The sequence below is a fragment of the Camelus ferus genome, chromosome 11, assembly GCF_009834535.1.
Source record: "Camelus ferus isolate YT-003-E chromosome 11, BCGSAC_Cfer_1.0, whole genome shotgun sequence".
Classification (NCBI taxonomy): domain Eukaryota; kingdom Metazoa; phylum Chordata; class Mammalia; order Artiodactyla; family Camelidae; genus Camelus; species Camelus ferus.
Genome location: NC_045706.1, coordinates 25,435,063 through 25,455,691, shown reverse-complemented (window position 1 = coordinate 25,455,691; position 20,629 = coordinate 25,435,063). Strand labels below are relative to the sequence as shown.

Sequence of the window (20,629 nt, the reverse complement as noted above, 5' to 3'; positions counted from 1 at the left end):
CCTCGTTCGCAGCTTCTTCTCCCCAGCCGGGGAGAGGGAACCAAGCCTCAGTCTCCAGCGACCAGTCGTTCTGCACTGTCTCCCCAAGCTCCCCTCCCTGGCCACCCAAGGGTCCAGAAGCCAAGTCCCAGGGCTCTCCCACGGTCGCCTGGGTCCCACTGAGGCAGGTGGGTCCCCGCTGGAGGTCTCCAGCTCGCTACTAATCCGAGCGCTCTGGGCTGTCTAGACCCCGTAAGGCAAGGGGACAAGGGAAGCCCTGCGCGCAGCCGCGCGTGGGACGGGAGAGGACAAACTGCCGGGCACTTTGCCCCGGAATGAGAATTGGGGGTGCGTGGTTGGGGAGGTACCTCAAGAGGGAAAGGCGAAAGAGAAGGACCAGAGAGAGGAAGGAAGAACCAGGAGGAACGGAAGGGAACTCAGAGCTGGGGGGGGGGGGGGGAGGTGAATAGGACTAGGGATGCGGACGGAGCTCAGGACCCCATGGCTCTTGCGAGCACTGGCCGGTGGATGGCAGGGCTGGGTGAGTTGCGTCTGCGAGCCGTCTTCCGAGCGTGGCGCGCTCCGCGGCCCTCTGTCGTTGCCTGAATATTCATTAGACTGGCCGCTCTTTATCCTTATCTAACGTTTATCTTATCAGCAAGTTTCGTTTCTCAGTGTAGTTTTAATCCCGGGCTCCCCTTCCCCCTCCCCCTGGCCCGCTCCCCTCCCTCCCTCTTCCTTCGCAGGCTGCTCCCTCCCTCCCGTTTCCCCCTCCCTTGCCCTCCCCTCGCCGGCACCGGAGTGACAGGCGCGGGGCCCTCCTCGCCGAAGCTCGGGGCTCCGGCGCTGGCGAATCACAGAGTGGTGGAATCTATTGCCTTTGTCTGACAAGTCATCCATCTCCCAGCGAGGGGAGGGGGAGGGGGTCTGGAGGGGGGCTTTGCAGCTTTTTGAGAGACACACACCGGGAGCCAAAGCTCCAGTCTCCGGCCGAGTCTTCTCGCAAACGCAACCCACCTGGGGCCAGTCCAGTGCTACCAGCGTCGCTCGGCTCCCTCCCTCCATCCCGGCCCTTCGGCCGCGGCGGCGCGCGCTTGCCTTTTCCTGGGGCGGGGGCCCAGCTCGCGCTCTCCCCTCCTGAAGGCGCCCGCTCGGACATCCCGAGGATTGCTACTTCTTGGCCAACTTCGACAACTCACTGGCACTTGGAGCGGCCCGGCCCCCTGCCCGGCGCCCTCGGGCCGCCCTGCTCCTCGGCTTCTCCGGCCGCCGCCTCTGGATGACCGGGTTCCAGGGGAACTGAGCGAGCCGCCTCACCCGCCCAGCCTCAGCTCTGGCCGCAGCTGCCGCGCGAGCCATGCGCCCCCAGGTCCCCCCGGCCCGGCCTGCCGCCCCGGGGCCGTTCTGCTGACCGCCCAGCCCCGCGCCCCGACGGTGGGAAGTTGCGGCCGCTGCGGTTGCAAGCTCCGGCCGGCCCGGGAGGAGTCCCCGCGGGGAGTGCAGCGCGGCGCCCCCCGCCCCAGAGCACCCCGCCGCAGACGGGCGCCCACTCACCCCCCCCCCACCGTCCCTCCCTTTTCTCCTCAAGTCCTGAAGTTGAGTTTGAGAGGCGACACGGCGGCGGCGGCCGCGCTGCTCCCGCTCCTCTGCCTCCCCATGGATATGCACTGCAAAGCAGACCCCTTCTCCGCGATGCACCGTGAGTACCGGCGCCCGGCTCCTGTCCCGGCTCGGGGCTCCCTGTCCCACCTGTCCTTTCCCAGCCTGGTCCTGGCCCCTAGCACTCATGTCCCATCTTGGAGGCCACCCTCGCTTATCCTGGTCCCCCCTTTCGTTCTTCCTCTTTCCTTCATTTCCTAGTTTTTCTAAAGCCCCCAGTTCCTCTTTCTTCTGCCTTCTGTCACCCATACTTTTTCTACTGCCTTCCTACCTTCCCTGGTGCCCATCACCTTTCTTCCTTCCACCTGCTTCTTCTTAGTTTGTGGTTCCACAGCCCCTGACCCTGGCTCCAGCCACCCTACTCCCTGGCAACCCTCTTGCCTAGGGCTGGGGGGCTAATGGGCAGGCAGCTTTCAGTGTTTTGTGTCGTGTTTTCTCTCTCTTTCTGTTTGCCCCCCCCCCCTCATCTCTACCTTTCTCAAACTCAGAATGTGGTTGTCCAGGAGGAAACTCCTAGCAGGGACAGCCTCAGTGTCAGGACAATCAGGCAGAAGAGTGTGGGGGTGGTGTGCCCCCTTCTGACCCTCTGCTCCCAGCATCTCCCGGCCCTGCCAGCCCAGCCGAAGCTTCTTGTGGGATGGTTTGAAATCATTCCTCTTCTTTTCTTTCCTACTTCCCTTCCTTCTCCTTGCCCATTTCTGGAGTTGGAAGTCTGAGATTGGCAGTACATGGTGGTCATCTCTCTGCCTCTCCCTGGGAGATGCTCTAAAAACAAAGAGGGGTTCCAAGGAGAAGTCGAAGTCAGCGATAGATCGTGTAGAGGAGCCTTCCAGGTGGTCCCTGAGCAGAGCAAAGCTCTGCTTCTAGTTCTGGAGGCTCCTTGCCTGCCTCCCACTCCCTGGTAAGGATAGTCCAGCCAGTAACCTGGCCAGGGGGGTAGGAAAAGAGAGAGAAAAGGAGGGCGGAAGAACAAAAGGAAGGCAAATGCCAAAGCTAGGGGGAAAAGAGAGAAATCAATCAAGGGGAAGGAAAGAAAAGCCAGAAAAGAGAAAGGATGTTACAGGAAAAAAGAGAAGGGGAGAAAATAAATGAAAAAATACGAAAAGAGAATTATTTTGATGAAATTTGAATTTATCTAATTCTTGTCATATGTCTTTACCTTGGAAAACAATCCAGAGTTTTTTGAAGGCTTTCTTTTTAGACAAATAGATTCTAAATAGAAAACTTCTCCTCCTCTGTGGATTAATAATTAAGCATGATTTGTAACTTTTCACAGGGAAACTTTTTAGACCTGACTTGGATCTGTGCTGCGGACAAGAGAGCCCAGGAGGGAGAGCTGTGTTTTTCCCTAAGCATATATTTAGCATGTATCTAGGGGAGCTTTAAAACATACTCCTGGGGTAAAATATATTTCCCTAAATAATTTCCAAGCACAGGAAATCCGAACCAGGGGCCTCCGGCTGCCGCTGCTTTCCGCGAGCCAAGCCTAAAATCCTGGCTCCTTTTCGGAGAGAGTGGAACCCGGTCCCAAGCCGTCTTCGCCCAGACCGCCGACCTCCTGGTCCTGCTGCCTCTGCTCCCATTCTCTTATCTTGCCGATTCCTCGGGGGATCTGCCGAGTTCTGGCCGCCTACTGGGTGCCACTTTGAAACCCAAAGGGGAGCCAGGCGAGCTGAAGGCGGTTGGAGGAAGGGAGAGACCAAGGTGCGGGCAGGAGGGCGGGCTGGCCGGCAAGCAGCCGCAGCCGGAGTCGGCGCCGGCGGCAGTGGCGTATTCCAGGCCGGAACTCAGCGCCGGCTCTCGGTCCGAGCCCTGGACTCCCGCCGAGCCCCCTTCCCATGCCCACCCCTTAGATTGGGGTCGAGGGGCCAGGCCCCGAGCCCGGGAAGGCTGAATTATTCATCTTTAATCTGCCCGCAGCTGCCGCCTTTTCATACCGGTAACGCGAGTTCTCCCGGGGCCTAAATTATTGATGGTCGGGTTTGGAGGGAGGGGAGGGGTGAGGAGTGGGGTTAGAGGCAGGGAGACTAGCATGGATGAGGGGTAGAATAAGAGGCTCCGGTTCCCCCACCCCCAGCCTCTAGATCAGAGGCCTCTCCTCAGGCGTTCCACAGGCCTCTATTCTCGGTACCCCTAGGAGGGGATGGGAGAGGAACGAGCGAGGTACAGATCTCCCCGCTTTCTCCGAAAGTCACCTGAGGCCAGCAGAACAGGGGCTGCAGGTTGCTGGCCCGGTCCGGTCAGACTCTGCCGTTAGAACTCTGCTCTTGGATTGCTCAGTAACTGCAGCTGCAGGTTGATGGCTCTGGGTGCAGGATTTCTAGATTGCTGTAAGTCAGGGAGAATGGGGCGCCAGGCAGCACCCTCAGGCCTGGTATCCGATGACCACCTTGGCTCCGAGGTTGGTGACCCAGCACCTTCATCTTGCCCAAGAGAGCAGACGCCCTCGCCGCCCGGTTTCCTGGGTTGCTACCGAGGTCTAAGAGGTTAGAGGGAGAGCTGGCTCGGGCTACCTGCACAGGGTGCCCCGTGAGCCCTCAGTCAGCTTGGGCGACCTGTACCATGCATCCTGGGCAAGTCCGTGGGCCCCAAGCTTGGTGCAGCGCGGCAGGCCGGCGAACCCAAGCAGTCTGCGTTCTGTGGCTGCTACCTGAACCGCGAGGCTCTCCACTGATTCTCTGTCTCTGAGCGCAGCAGACTCTGGGCCCCTGCCTCTTCAGTCTTCCCTCCCCCACTTGCCTTTCTTTGAACTTTAGACACTAGGGAGGCGAAGGGGAAATATGGCTCCCCAAATATCTAAAGGTAGAAAACATAAAGGAAAGAAAAACTGATCAAAAAACAAAAACACAGGGAAGAGGGTAGGAAAACTCTAACTTCGAATTAAAATAAATACAAGGAAAGAGATAGGAAGCAAAAAGGGGGATGTTAGGGACTTTGCCCTTCTCTGTGTTTGGAGCCCTTATGTACAGTCAACGGGACCCAAACACGCCAACATCATCCGCCTCCAAGCACGCTCCGGGATCTCCGTCTTGCCCGGCTCAGGCGGGATCCCGCCCCGCGCTGGTTCTGTCCTCTGCCCGGCCCTTCCTCTTCTCTCTTTCCTGCTGGCATTAATTTCCACTTTGCTGTTTTTCTCTCCCCTTCCCTTTTTTTCTCTCGCCCTGCTTTTCCATTCCTTCCCTCACTTTCTCCCTGGCGTCGCATGGGTCTTAGAGCCGCGTTCTTTCCCAGTCCTCTGTCCAGCGTCTGCGCTTCCGCGTCTCTACGGCCCCGCGGATTCCAGTCCCCAATCCTCCGCACTGTGGTCGGCAGGCCACCGGCCACCGTTCTCCCGCGTTTCCGGGAACATGCCCTTCCGCCCTGCCTGCTCCCTTCACACGTCCTGGGCCGCGGACCCTGACTAATAGCCGGTCCCTGCTGTGTGTGGGGTGTTGTGTTTTTTTCTTGTCTCTCCCCAGCAGGGCACGGGGGTGTGAACCAGCTCGGGGGGGTGTTTGTGAACGGCAGGCCCCTGCCCGACGTGGTGAGGCAGCGCATCGTGGAGCTGGCCCACCAGGGTGTGCGGCCCTGCGACATCTCCCGGCAGCTGCGGGTCAGCCACGGCTGTGTCAGCAAAATCCTGGGCAGGTGAGGGCCTCGGAGCTGCCCCTGGGAGATGCCCTGTCTCATTCCCCAGCTGGATAGCCCTGGGTCTCCAGCTGAGGGCTTGGCTATAAGTCTGGGTCGCCAGCGGGAGAGGGAGATTCCTGACTCGGGGTATCTGGAGAGCTACTCCTTTGGAGAGGGCACTCAGGTGGTGACCGGGGCCCCAGGAACCAGAGTGGAGCAGGGCCATCCAGCTCCTGCCCAGCTCCAGGGTCCTTACCAGGAGGTAGCCCAATTCCCATCTTCAGAAAGGGAAAGGAGGTTCCTCTCTTTGGGAGGAAGGGTTGGAGGAATAGGGTGGAAAGTAAAAACGGATCCCTGAGAGGAGAAAAAACAGCCTCGGGTGGTAGAAGGATTGTTCTATTCCAAAAGAAGCTCTGTGCTCAGTGGGAAAGGGCTGGAGGTGGTCCCTCGGTCCTGGTCAGCATGGAAGCCTCCAAGTACTCTTCCTCCTGCACTTCGCAAATGAAAGACCAGGCTTCCACTATCAGGGGTGCCTATTCCTGGTGTGAGCACAGCCCCTGGTATGACCACCTCCCGAGAGAAGGAGCATCCCAGTTGTCCTCCCCTTCATCCTCCGCCAAGTGGACTCAGACACGCTGAGCCGCAGACACGCTGAGCCGCAGACACGCTGCTTTGGGTGTGAGCGTGGCTCAGCAGCTCCGGAGTCAGCAGCCCCTCTGTCCCTGCCACCACTCGCTTCTCGCTGACCCTGCTGGCCTTCCCGGGGCAGGTACTACGAGACAGGCAGCATCAAACCCGGAGTGATTGGTGGCTCCAAGCCCAAAGTGGCAACGCCCAAAGTGGTGGACAAGATTGCCGAATACAAGCGACAGAACCCAACTATGTTCGCCTGGGAGATCCGGGACCGGCTCCTGGCAGAAGGCATCTGTGACAACGACACAGTGCCCAGCGTCTCTTCCATCAACAGGTGAGCATGCCGGGCATGGCATGGGGGAATGGGGCTCCAGCTCCCAGCTCCTGCCCACCAGCGCTTCTCCCGGCACAGAGTCTCCATTCTTTCTCCAGCCTCCAGCTTTCCTCCCCTCTCCCAGCCCCAAAGTCCTTTGGGCAGGGAGAGGGGACCTCGGAGACAGAGAGGTAGACACACAGACAGGGCTGTCTCCAGCTCAGGATTGGGTATTCCCTGCCAGGCTTCTCCCGCCGGCCTCCTGGAAATGAACCCAAGTGTTTGTGGTAATTAAGACTCCAAGATTACGCGCCTCGGTATCTAGAGACAATCACAGCCCACAGCCGAAGCCTTTAAAATGACCAGTGTCTATTCATCACCTCCAAACAGACTTCCCTTTCTAAAGGCATGCTCCCTTTCCCAGGGCCAGTCACCTGTCCGGCCTCCCCTGCCCTCCCTGCCAACTCCCACAAAGCTGGCCTACCGGGAGCCCAGGCCTTGCTAGCCAGCTCTGCACAAATTTCTGGCCTACTAGCACCAGTATCCAGGCCTGCAGAGCAAATGCCAGCCACCAGCCAGCAGTTGGCAGGAAAGAGAGGAGCTGGGCAAGGAGTGGGACACCAGATAGGGAGGAAGAACTCCGGACCCTGAGGCTGAACCTTAGGAGATGCCTCCAATCATCTAGGGTGCCTATGTCCAGACCTAAGTCTCTGCTAACGACAGGCTTAGGCACATGGGGATAAATCAGGCTAGAGTCAGCTCGCCATACAGTAGCATAAGATAGTCAGTCTCCCCATCCCCAAGCTAGTCCACTGTGCTCTCTGGGAGAACATGTGCACACTCCATGATTACCCCTGGCAAGTGTGCACATGTGGCCAGTACAGCACAAAAAACTTGGGCTCAGGAGCCCAGGACAGCTTCCACATCACAGAACCGTACAACCTGACATCAGCAGAGATGCTGTGCAAGTTCCCGACAGCCTTGGACAGATTTTCTACCCCTGTCCACACCCCTCTCACCCCATTTTAAGATAAATCCCCAAATGAGAAGGAAGCTGAGGGTTTCATACCCTTGTTTTTCTTTACACTCTTCACAGGCTCATTATCAGGACAACTAATAATTCAGATGGTGCCTTTTTCTGAAACTGGCATCATGTATTAAGATTTTTAAAAATATTTTGCAAATGATATGGAATTATCCCAAATCATCCTGAAAACAGCAGGTAAAATTAGCTGGTAGAATGTACCTTGGCTAAAGAAGATTCCCTCTGCCACACTCCTGCTGTAACGTACTGCGAGGCGACCCCAGAAATTATCCCAGTGTGTGCCATCTGTATTAAAATGGTTATTCAGTTATGAACAGGGTAACATAATACTGATCAGCTAATTATACACCTTCCGAAAACCCTCCAGCTCCCTGGGCCTGGCTCAGCTAGGTATTGAAATCGTAGCAGTGTGACCCAGACACCATAGGAAGGAGCTGGAGAAAGACTTCGGGTGGTTTTGGGGAGAAGAATGAGTATTTTGCATTTAAAAGCCAGAGGAGGAAGCTGGGGAAGCTTTGTGGCTGGGACGGGGTGATGGTTAGGGAAGGGAAGGAAATAAAGTGTCAGCTCCTCTAGGTCTCTTGGCTGGCTGCTGGTCCTGGGAGTGAGTTGGTACTGAGGCCTTGGAAGGGGAGCAGCCTGCTGAGGAGCAGTGCTGCTGCGACTAGGCACCGGTGTTCTGGAGAACATTTGAGAGAAATGCTGATTGTCAGTGATAGGATTTGCAAGCCTTTGGAGGAACTTAAGACGTGTATGGTTAAGGCCATTTGCTTCTCTTTATGCATGGAGGACTGGAGCAATCAAGGCAGGTGTGGTGGCAGCACCCCTTGCCTAGCGCCATGTTTAGCACCCCTTGTCCCCTCCTCCCCAACATATACCCCTCACTGGCAGAGATGTTTTAGGAAGCTGGCTTATGCAAAAGTTGGGGAATACTCTCATCCTGAAAAGTCTCTGGGAGCAGAGGACAGGTGACCCCAGGGTCAAGCTGCAGAGGCCTTGGGGTGCACTCACCAGAATTCGGAGAAAGTGGAGGGGTGAGCCATGGGTGGGATGAGAGGGGGAGAAAGAACCACCTCAGCTGGACAGCTCTGACAGCAGCAGAATCTGCTCAGCTTGGAGCCCTATCACCCAAGGGGCACGGAGGCTTCCTTTGGTTGTGGAAAAATAGCCATACATGGGCAGGTGTCGCTGGCGACAGCAAGAGAGTAGGAGGAGAGGAACGGGGAAGCCACCGGCAGCATGGGCAGCCAGCCCTGGGTCTGTGGGTTGGCTCCCCAGCTTGCTTTGTCAACAAGGCACAGTCAGAATATTCTCTATTTCACTTTGAGGCAGAATCCTACCATGGCTCATATTTTAGAAAGAATTCTGGGAGCTTCCCAGTGTGCTGCTGAGTCAAGGATGCATCTGGGCCCCATACCCTCAGCTTCGTCCCTCTCGGTGCTTTGCTCTGAAGGGGGGAAGGTGTATCTGAGATGTGTTGCTTCAACCTAAAGCCTGATAAGAGTGGAATTTCTGCTGGCACTGGTGATGCCAGGAACTTTGTGGATTCTCACTTGCTGTAGGAAGAGCCAGGGCATTTTCCTCTGTGCAGAAAGTGTGGTGCATTGGGGACTGGGTGGTTCTTGAGTTTAGAGCTTTACTGTTGGTGAGGTGCCCACTTGTGCTGGGGACTTTATAACCATCACCAGTAAGGGTGTGCCTGTGCTGGCTGTTGGCAAGAAAGGAAGTCCACACATGCTTACCCACCTGGGCCAAATGGTAAGGTTTTTCCTCTTCTCCTCCCCTAAACAGATGCTGTTGCTGCACTTGAAATACGCTATTATGGTTATAAACTAAATTGCTTTTCATGCTTTAAAAATGGTTTTGGCTTTCTCTGATCCTGTCGTGATAAATGCTTGGGCATCAAACCCCCATTCTCCATTGGCACATCCTCATAGAAATACCTATCTGAACCAATGGAGTAAGTCAGGGAGGCCTCCCAACCCCACCTCCACCCCCAAAAACCACTGTCAAAAATTTCAAGAGTTGACTGGATTGCTGAGAATTGTGTGGAATTTATCTGAATGATTCTCAATATTGGGTTACTGATCGCTGAATGTGGAGTTGCCGGCTCTTCAGCTTGTATACCGCCGCTGTGGAGAGTGAGTGTTTATAAACAGGTGACTTAAGATTGAAACCTGGTGTGGGAGATGGCCCAGAGGAAGGAGGAGATGGAGGAGATCCATGATTCTGAAAGAGGGGAAGTCACCTAGTTACACTGCTGAGCAATTGGCTAGGCAGAAAAGAGTTTCCTGATTATATGCCAAAGTTTTCAGGTTTGGCTCTTGCTCTGGGCAGGGAATACAGCTCCTTTGATAGCACAGGTGCAAATAGAGTCTAGGGTTACTGACGATCCCCTGAGAGCACTGTCTTGGAATGAGCTGAGAAGGCCATCGCTCTCTTAACTTGTCCAGCCCGCCCTATACGCTTTGGAGTGCCCTGCTCCCAGATCTGTCAAGTGGACCCTTCCAGAGTCATTTTCTCACTGATCACCTGCTACCCACACCCTCTCTTAGGCTGTTTGGCTCTAGGTGAGCACATTTATTCTTCTTGCAGTGGCAACACTGGCTTCAGGAAGGATACAGCCCCAGGGCTGTTAAAGAATTCCATCCCATATCATCTGCAGGTCTTCATCAGAGGTCTGGCATTGGGGTGACAGTGGTCTAGCTGTTCATTCAAAGACCTTTCCAAATAAACTGAGAGCCACTCATCCTAGCCAAGGGAATTCTGAAGACACATTCGGGGCTGGGGCCTGGGTCTCCCTCTCTGAAACTCAGGTTCTAGAGTGTTGCACATTTGACTCTTGGACCTGGCATGTCATGAAGCTGGGCTGGAGAGGCAGCCTTGCCACCTCTTCTCCAGACCCTTGCAGCTGTGTGGTGTTCAGGGCTGTCAGTCTTGTGGCAAAGAGCCAAGGCAGGTTGGTAGGTAAAGGAGAAGACTTCTCCCCACAGAGGAATGGGAAAGTTAAGGACAGAGAACTTGTTTTCCGTGGCCCTAGTCCTACCAGATCGGGCTACAAATCGGGCCACAGACAGTCATGCCAGTTTCTTGCTCACCTGTCCATCCCCAGAGAGCACCTCCTGCAGCTGGTCATTAGAATAACATGAGAAATAGTCCTGACTGTTGGTCTTCTTATTCCTTAAAATGAGCTGTCCCCTTGAAAAGCCGTTTTTGTTCCCTTAGTTGTTTTAGACTTCTTGACCAGCAGTTGTGTTGGTCTGAGTGTCTCCCCACTGGTGGGCACCGAATGGGCCGGCAGGCCACAAAACGGCTTTCAGGCAAGAGCAACGGCTGGTTGCCCTGAATTCTTACCTCAGCGGGCGACTCTAGGAAAGAGGAAGACAGGAGGTGTGGTCCCTAACGAAAGCTCCAGGTGGGTTTTGGAGGGTGATGCAAAGAGGAAAAGAGAGGGAAAATCCTAAATAAATAAATAAAGTGTGCCTCAACTATTCTGAGAACTCAATAAAACAATCACATCAAATATGAAGAGGCATAAATCTTGTGTCTGCACAGGTAACCTACTCAATTGCTTTTATTATCGCTCAGGCTGCCTCCATTTATTACCGTCCACTGCCTGGGCAAAGGAGGTTGCGTGGAGGGTGGTCTCCAGTGCAATCCTACACCCCGAGAGGCAACAATCAGCCCATACAACCAGGGATTTTGATGGGAGCTCGGGAAGGGCCCATCTGTCTGCATGAAAACCAATCAATAACTCTGTAACCAGAGCCCTTGTCACAGGGAAATGGACAACACAACAGTTCAATACAGGGGCCACAGGGGCCACAGGGGGAATGAGCCAAGTGGAGATGGGGCCAGGCAGGAGCAGCCCCTAGAGAGGGAACTGGGGTGCCTGGACAAGGGGGACTGTTGGAAAGGGAGTGGGATGGGGCAGGGGAGTGCGATGGGGCAGGGGAGTGCAATGGTTTTGTGTGCATGTTGGCACAAGGGGGGAATTATTGTACAAAATAGATCCAGGGGACGAGAGGTGCCACTGGAAGTTAGGGTGATAGGGAACAGTTGGGAATGGGCTTATTCTGGTGCACATGGGATAATGTGGTTGTATATGTGATGGTGTGTATTGTGGACAAGAATATTATGCCTCTAGAGACAGAGCAGCAACAGTAGTTACTGGTGCAGAAGATGAAGCAACCACCCCCTAGAGCCTCACCCTGAAGAGGGGGCTCTTTCTGAGCCCACAAAGGAACATCTTAAACCTGAAACCAGGGGCTCCCAGCTTCCTAGGTCTGTTTGGCTGTAAGCTCCAGCTACTCTGCAACTTTGCCTCTTCGATCTCAGGTCTCTCCTTAGCCCTTTCTTGTTACCTGGAGTTAGAATTCCTGTATTAAGAGGAAACTGTGTATGCTGGAAAGAATTCCTTTCTCACTTCCTGTTCTTTAAAAGAATGCACTAAATAGTGTGAACCTGGCCTGCCACTTCTCTGAATCCCTGCTGTTTTATCCACTCCCCACCCCCACTCCGTACCACCCTCCCAGTTCAGAGTCTTGCAGGACAAGTTTCCTGCCTTTGGAGTTCAGATTCATGTGGGGAAAGCAGGTACTGGTGCGGCTGTGTCCAGGGCAGCTCACCCAGCCACGTGCATGAGCCTAGAAATGAGAGATGGGTTCCTGATAGATCCCAGGGATGGGAAACAGTGTCTCATAAACAATGCCCAAATAACAAGTAAAATATTACACATGTGGAAAATTTAAATCACCGTGGGTTTATCTGTCTACCATTAAACTACTAGGTTGAAATGTTTCTCTCCTGTTAAGCAGGTTGTTTTGGTGCTCTGAAGGTGCAGCTTGAATATATTCATGATGGTGTATGGACACAGAGGTTGATATCCTCATGGTGTATGGATTTGTGTGTGTTTGGGCCCACCTGTGCCTGCTTGTAGGTAAATGGGCTCTAAGGCCAAGAGGAGGAAAGGCAGGAAGACCCATAGGATGTGACCTGTAGTCACAAAGGCTGGACACTTTGTCCTGGGGACCATCAGGTCAGTCAGTGAGGTAGTCATTGGTCCACTGGGCAGCAGTCACGGGGCTGGGCTGAAGATTCCTCATTTCCTAATTTGAGAAAACTACGGCCAAATTTTCCTTCAATTTTTATTTGCACCATAACACTCCATAGTCCAATTAGCCCCCAATAAGAGGGGCTTTGTGGCAGTGATGCCACCTTTGTGATGCAGAGCTGTATGATCCACTCTCTGTCTTCATTTTCACACTTGAGTCCCAGTCCAGTCATCAGAACTAGTTAGGGGCCAACTGCATAAGCAGCCAAGAAGATGCTCTTCCCATTGCATCCCCTTTCTGCAGAGTTACAGTGCAGTGGCCTGCCAAGGGACCTGCAGGTCCCCTCAGCAGGAGGCATGGCAGCAGCCCTGGGACACAGTCATTTGCAGAGTTCTCCCAAAGGTCAGGCCCCAGGCCCAGCCTCTAAATCCTTCCCCAGTAATCCAGATGCCTAGGAAATAAGGAAGAAGCTGGGTGCAAGAAAGCCACAGCTGGGAACTGGAGAAGGTTTGGGCACTATGCAGGGCATGATGGCAGAGGCAGATGTCTGGGCTCTCCTGGGAAGCACTGGGCATAGGGGAGCTGCTGGAAGTGTGGGAAACAAGAGGAGGATGACCTGGGATTGGAGAAGAAGAAGAATCAGGGCCCCGTGTCGACCTGGGAGCTCTCAGGTAGGAGAGGAAGGCCTGCAAGAGGGAGACAGGAGAGGCCAGAGAGCCAGGCTCCTCTTGTAATGCATCCTCAACAACCACAAAAATAACTGGAATCTTTCTTTGGGTTTTTGAGAGATAATATGATAAGAAGATATTCTGTGACACAGAGAGGCAGAGTCGTGGCATTCTGGAGAGGTTCAGGTTTATTGCAGGACTGTGGTGTGGGGAATGTAGTGAAGTCCAGCCTGGGGAGAAATGTGTTAGTAGAGATGCCATGTGGCTGCAGGGGTCACAAGGACCAGCGCCTCCAGGACCACGGCTGGGAAGGGCAGTGGGAGGGCCTGAGACAGAGCTAGTGAGAGCCAAACCAACAGGAGCTGGAGTACACAGGCCCAGCCTAGAGGCAGTAAGATTTCATTTTTAAAAACTCTGTGCTAGTCAAATAAAACACATCTTTGAGCCTGATTCAGTTCATGGACCAGCGGTCTGCAGCCCTTGGTCTGTGTAACTGGACATAACTTATCTTTCTGCTTCAGACCAGAGCAGCAACATCGGTGCAGATACAGGGGAATGTGACATTTCCTGAGCCCCTGAGGCTAGAAGCCCCCAAGGAAGGGAAGTGGAGAGGTGTATCTCCCCATGGCTAGGGGAAGGGTGGAGGAAATTCAGAGGGAAAGGGCAGGAAAGAAGTAAGAATGAGGACTGGAAGAGTGAGGAAGGAGGTGATGAAGCCAAGAGGTAATAGGGAGCTGGCTCTGCCTGAACCTGGACAGGCTTGCCTGGGAATGGAGCATATGAAAAGGATGGGGGAATCAGAGCTCTGGGTGGCTAGTGGGACCACCCCCAGGAGGGGCTCAGAAGGTTGTTAAGGAGAAAAAGGAAGGCCAGCCAGGGAGGAGAAATGTGGCAGAGCAAAGGAAGTGGCGTGGGAGGTCAAGTCACAGCACCTGGAGCCCCTGGCTGCTTGGGCAGCATGCCGCAAGGCACGCGGTCAGTGGCTGTGGGGCTGCCGCAGTGCAGCGCCCAGCCTGGTCCCTGGCAGAAGGGAGGGTGGGAGAAAGGCCAAGAGGAAAGGAGGGAGGTCCCTGCTTTCTGGGTGTTCCAGATTAGACCCCTCTACCCCTAGAGGCCTCTGGCTGCTTTGCTCTGGACTACCTCCTCTGCCTGCCTTCAGCTCCGCCAGAGCTTCTCTGCAGTGAGCTCCCCCTGCAGCCATCCAGGAACAGAGGAAACCAGAGGTCATGCTGGCAGCTCCTGGCAGGAGGAGGAGAAAGGTCTGTGAGACAGGGCAGCTGGCTGGAAGGGGAGCTGTACCCACTTTGTAGGCATAGTAAGGTCAAGAATTAGAGAGAGGGACTCAGAGGACGGGTAGAGGACAGGAGGGTGAGAAGGGAGAGCAGCAGTGGCCTTGGAGCTTGAATAGACAGGAACGGGCACCAGGGCTGCTCTGCCCGGTCCTCAGGCTCCCTCTTGGCCCCGGGGTCTTTGCTGGGCTGGTGAAGGAAACTGAAGGAAACCAGGAGCCTTATAGGCAGCATCCAACCCGACCTGCCACAGAGATGTTCAGGAAGGAGGCCCTCATCCTACCATTTATCCCAGGACCTTTTGTCCTAATTCTCAAGGACAAAATGGTGCCTGCCTTGGGTATGGTACCAGGAGAGTTTGGTGACTCTGTGCTGGGGGCCTCTGTGTGGTTCTGGTTTGGAAAGAGCATGTGGGTTCGTGGCATTGGCTGAGCCTGGCATTCATGCCCCAGGAAGCTGTAGCTCTTAAAAGGCGTCCATCTTATCGAACAGGGAGCTGATGGTTTGCTGTTCGGAGGGTTTCTGGCTGAAGGCATTTTTGGTCCCAGAACAGAGGTCTCTGCCATCACTGGGATGGCCCTCCTGTTTGGGGTGCTAGCAACTGTTATTTGGAAAGCTTAGGGTTGAACTGATGGTCAGTGTCCCAGTGGGTGGATCAGTGGGCGGGTCTTGTCAGATGCAGAGTGTCCCAACATGTTTAGTCTGTATGCAGGCACGTGTGCACTTGCTTCATGCAATGTCAGGGAGGAGTGTGTAACACACTCCTGGGAAAACTGGCAGCAGCCACTTGGCTTATGTCTGCTGAGGTCCTCATAGGGAATGTGCGTTTAGCGGGGGATAAAGGTCAAGCTATTAATCTCCTTCCATCATCTGCAGAGTGAACACCTCCCTTCCCCTCCCCGCTGCCCAATCATGTATCCTTTCCTTTCTCTCTTTCCTCTTCCTCATCATTACTCAGGTGAGCTGGTTTGGGTTAGGAGGCCAATCTCATTTGGCCCTAAAAGAAGAGTGAAGAGAATTTGATAAGCTAAGGAAGGCCATCCTTATTCTAGGGACCAAAAGAGGTTTCGTGTTCCTCCATTCCACTCCGCTTCCCTAAGGAGCAGACACCAGGGCAGGCAGCCTTCCCACAGACTGTGACTGGGAGAGCCAGAATAAAGGAGGTATCCCCAGGCTGGAGACTTGGGCTCCTTTCCCCAGTCACCAAGGGCCTGGGAAGGAAAGTCTGAGGGCCCCAGATGAAGGAGAAAGAAAGTAGAAGAGAGGCGGCCAAAGATGGGAGGACAGAAGGGAGAGCAGAGGTGATGGACATGACCAGCTCCAGCTAAAGTCGGCTTTCTGGACACAGAAATAGGCTGGGTGTGTCGGGAAGGGGTTTTGGTTTTGGTTTTGGTTATTTCTTTAGGGAAGAGGCTCTGAAGTCTTTATCCTGTCTGCTGGGCTAAGCACTCAGTTCTCTGCAGAGGACACAGCGTTGGTTCTGGTTCAGCTTCTTCTAGAAATAATATTCACCCTCACTCTCCCACCTTCTGCCCTCCCAACCCAGCACACAGTTGCCTCTTCCCCAACCCTCACTTCCCTTTAACTTGGCTTTGAAGACCAGGTAATTCCTGGTTCCAGGGACACAGCCTAGAAGGCAGTGCAGACTTCTTAAGAGATGACCTCCCAGGTTGGGTACCAAAAAAGTTGAGAGAAATTCATTTCATGGCCCGTGGCTGCTTAAAAAAGGCGATTCCAGCATACAAATGTGATAAATGTTAACTGAGCATTAATCGCATTAAAGAGGGCCCTATAAACTTTTCATTTCTAATTAAATTCCTCCAGTGATGCTGCCCAAGCGAGCACTCTGGGCGTTTGTTTATGTGGAAAATTAAAATGCAAATACAATGGGATTTATTTCTAGGAGTGGAGCAATGGGCTGGCCCCTCTAGCTACTGGCCTCCAGGCCAGTCGAGCCAGGTAACTGCTTTTGGGGAGGTTCTGTTCCCCTTGGGACACATTTTGGTGTGAAGGGAAAGGCCAGAGTTCAAGGTCAAATTGAGTTAGAAATAAAGGAGAAGATGTGGAAAGAACGGAAGAGGAGAAAAAGCCAATAAACAGTTTAGAAAGAGAGAGAGAGACATTGTCCTGATTTCCCAGCCTCCTCCTCCAACTCACCTCTCTGGGAGAAGAGATCCAGACCTTGCTTGTGAACTGTGTCATCACAAGCCTTCCTTGCAGTTCCAGGATGAAGGGTGGATGTGGAAGAGAGAATTTGGAGGAGGTAGCCCTGCCAGATGTATTTGGGCTTTCTCCTCAAAGAACCGAGTGGTCATCAGCAGGGAGGGCCGGGGCCCTGGATTTACCCACAGCAGTTTGAGGGGCGGCTGCTGTCCACATAATGGTTTCACCGGGCTCTTCCTGCCAGTGCCAAGCGGCATTGACACAGGGCAGTGGAGCATAGAGGCTCAAACCGAGGACGCTGTGCATGCACGCCCGCACGCACGCACGCAGCCTTCTCGAACGTGGGGAGAGCTGATCACTCATAAGAATAAACAAATGTCCCTTGCAGGGAGTCCTTTAGTGCTGTGATCCCTCCGATAAAGGTGGTAACTCTAAATGCTATTGAATGGAACGATCTAAAGTTCCTTTTACCAAAACATAAATTAAGTCGAGTGGAGAGAAAACCTGGCTAGGAAAAATCATTGGGGTTTATTAGTAGAGACACTGAAAGATTGCTGTGCTGCTCTATGGATAAGGAAATAGTAAATAGCATTAAAAAGTAGAGAGGGAAAGAGAATGGAAGTAGGAGAGATGATAAAAGGCAGAGCGCTAAACCACAAATAGGGGTACATGTACAAAGTCACAAACCAGATTTACGCCAAGCTGTGCAAAATCTACAGCTGGAACTGGCAAGCACGTGGACAGACTACACACTCAGGCACCAGGCATCCAGAGAGCAGATGAGGACGTGTCAGTATAAAGGCGGATTGACCACAACATGGGCTCTCCGCACCGGATGCTGGAACTGGTCCATCAGCTTGGTCACGCAATGATCAAATGGGTAGTGTTCTATAGGCAGTCAAGGATACAGCCTTCTGAGGTTTTTAAAGGGCTTTGAACACATGAGTCTCTTGTGAGCTGGATCCACGTTCTAATGGCTCTCGAAGGCAGCAACCCATTCCCAGAATGGAGTCTGCTTGACTAGTTTTGTCGAATAGCCGCTACCCCTGTCCTCTTTATTCTATTTTATCCTGAGTTACTCTTTTCCTCTTTAGTGTTCACTTACTGTCTCTTGGAAATGCACGTGCACTTGCTGACAAACAGGTTAATGACTGTGACAGCTCCCAAACACCTGGATGAAAACCCAAATCTTTAGTCAGTCATCTGTACACGTTGTCAATATGATGCCAAATATCTGGGGGTTTAGAGATATCCACATGATTAATTGAATTTCTTAGTTTTTATCCAGGCTCAGTACCAACACTGTTTTCATTTCATTGGTGTTTCATTTCATTGGGAAACACCCATTTTCAGAGGGAAATATTCTGGGAAAGAAAGTGTCGGGGTTAGAAAACATCTTTGATGTATTTGGGTCTCATTTCTGCTTTTCTGGGCTTGGCCTGAAAGTCAAGTGGAGAGCTGGTGGTTAGGTTAGGAGTATTTAGTATCTGAACAAGCACAGCTGATGGACACTTTCCCTGGAAAGTGGGGTGGGAGAGTAGCTCACTTTGTCCAAATAAAGCTTAAGCTACCTCGTAGGCCTGGCTTCGTAAGGGAATAATCCACTTTGCCTTCTTAAGGGAATATCAGAGTTCTCAACATATATGGTTTATCCTTTATTTATTCTTTCACTCATCCATTCAGAAAACCTTTGCTAAGCACCTACTATGTGCCAGACATAAGCCTACCTGGCATAGAAAGTGTAAGAAAGTGGGCTGTGGGAAGTGATTGTCAGAGTTTGAGTCTAGGTTCCGTACTCACTGGCTAGTGGTTGTGGGTAAATCTCAGATCCTTTCAGGACCTCAGTTTCCTCACTCATCTGATCTGGGGAGACTCACATAGCTATAGCTCTGTCATAGGTCTCGTCTGGGTTAAATGAGCTGTTCGCCATAAACCTGCTTAGAACTGTGTCTGGCAGATATCAAGTGCTCAATAGATGCTGGTTATTATTAGGACAGTAGGAATCATCAAGTAGTGTGTCTGTGTCAGTGTGTGTCAATGCTGGCTTGTGTGTGCAGAAACACTGAAATCTTTTAAAAATGCTTGAGGAGCCAAAAGGATGTTCTGTGAACAGAATTGTGTATCCTGAATGCCAGTGAGAATTATGGTCCATGAGCCCAGCTGGATTTAGGAAGGGGGCCTGCTCTGTGTACTTCCAGAAAAAAAAAAAACAACCACCTTGATGACTCAGTTTCTGACCATGGAACAGAATTAGTCAGATAATTGTCCCCTTTGTCCACTTTGTTTGAGAGCCCAGCCTGTGTGTGTGTTTGTGTGTGTGTGTGTGTGTGTGTGTGTGTGTGTGTATACTCCTTATGACTGCACACTCCTCCTCTGGGATGAGCCTACTACTGCTTGAAGAGTTGAAGGTTGGCATTTTCTGGGCTTCATGGCATTTTCATGGGTTGTGGTGCTTTGCATTCTGTAGCTTTTTTTTTTTTAAGAGGAAATGAAATGGTAATGGGAAAAAAATCCTTATTTGATGTGTTTGAAGGGTTCCTCTGATTCATAAATGTCTTAGAGGGGGAAGGACAGGGAGGTAAACAGGAAGAGGAGGGGAAGAGAGGAGAGAAAATGGAAATAAGGTAAAGGATGAAGAAAGAGAAGAGGAATAAGTGAGCAAATATTTGACAGATTCAAACCAAATTTATCTGCTATGATCCCGCATATCTAGCTATTCCAGGGACGCATGGGAAGTTGATCATAGTTGCAGTTATTTCTATAGCTAAGGGAATGGAATGGATTTTAAGAAAAAAAATTCAGGAGAAAAAAATTCACTTTGGGCTTAAAGTCTTCAGTGTAATTTCTCAAAGTAACTGGACATGATGAATTCTCCTATTTACCCTGTGCCCAGTATGAACAAAGATGAAAACCGACGTTTTCTAAACTCACAATGATGTGTTCTGGCTCGCCATCTTCATGGGAAAGCCTATGGAATAAGGCCGAGGCCCCAGGTTCTCCCTGCTGCTTTGGCCTAGTTAGGTAACCAAGTCCAGCTCAGTGGGCTTCTGTAAGATCCACACCCAAATGCCTTAACATTCACTCATCTGATTCCTTTCTTATTTCTTCCTTAATTCCCAGTTTAATGCCTAGATTCCACTCTTCCTCATTTACACCTATTAGCTGGTAAAGGTCCTGATTTTTGCCTTCTCCTTTTTAAAAAAATTTGGGGATGTGTGGTAATTAGGTTTGTTTGTTTGTTTTTAACGGAGGTACTGGGAATTGAACCCCAGACCTTGTGTATGCTAAGCACGCACTCTACCACTAAGCTATACCCTCCCCCAAAGGTCCTGATCTTTAAAATTAGAAAGTAAATAATTTTAATGAGCCAAGTTTGAATGTTGAGAGCTCAATTATCAACAAATTTTTTTTAATAATGGCAAAATGTGTAAGGGCCACCTCTTCCTTTCTGCCTGTTCATTCCCACAGTGCTGAGTGCAGCCCTCTGCATGGAGGTGGGTGGTGGTAGACTCTTATCAGCCCCCAACCCCTGCCCCGTCCACATGGACAGACGGCCAAGGAGAAAACTACCCCCTGCCTTCACGCTACCTGACTAATTTTTGCACTTCTCTGCTTAAATCACACACACATACCTTGATTTATGTTAGATTTTATTCACATTAACACACATGTGGTTATATATACACGCACAGGCCAATCTTACAGCTGCTTTACTCGGTAAGTCCTTATACACACAATAATAATAGCTAACAAATGTTTACTGCATGTTGCATGTATTAACTGATTTAAGTCCCATAAACAACCCCACAGGGATTTATAGGATGTTTATAGGTAAGGTAACTAGAGTACAGAGAAGTTGACCAACTCGCTCAGGTCACAGGCTAAGTAACACAACTAGGATTTGAACTCATGCAGTACTGGCTCTAAAACTCATGTGCTTTTCCACTACTCCATACGTTGTATCAGCTTTGGATCAAAGGGAGTGCAGGCAAGTGTAATCTCTTGGGCAGTAGGATATAGTCATGCGTGTACAACCTCAGAACAAAGACCATCCACCCTAGTAGAAAGTCATGCCTAGTATGAGTTTCTCTGCGTTTCCGTGGTGTTTGTGTGTGTGTGTGCATGTGCTCTGCGGGTGCAAGCCACAGCTGAGCCACATCATCTGGGGATGCTGGAAAGGAAGACAATGATGGCTAGAGTCACAGAGCAGAGTGAAC

At 52.1% G+C, this 20,629-nt stretch overlaps 1 protein-coding gene across 5 annotated transcripts in view; it reads left to right on the top strand.

Annotated features, from left to right (window-relative positions):
- Positions 1 to 20,629, top strand: part of PAX2 (paired box 2) — an 87,116-nt gene that overhangs the window by 10,130 nt on the left and 56,357 nt on the right. For 3 of the 5 annotated variants that reach the window (XM_032491085.1, XM_032491086.1, XM_032491088.1), the window contains exons 3-5: positions 1,568 to 1,678; positions 5,097 to 5,265; positions 6,017 to 6,214. In XM_032491085.1, coding sequence (XP_032346976.1) covers positions 1,568 to 1,678; positions 5,097 to 5,265; positions 6,017 to 6,214 — 478 coding nt within the window. The remainder of the gene's footprint in view (positions 1 to 1,567; positions 1,679 to 5,096; positions 5,266 to 6,016; positions 6,215 to 20,629) is intronic. The other 2 variants (XM_032491087.1, XM_032491089.1) reach the window with 1 other exon arrangement.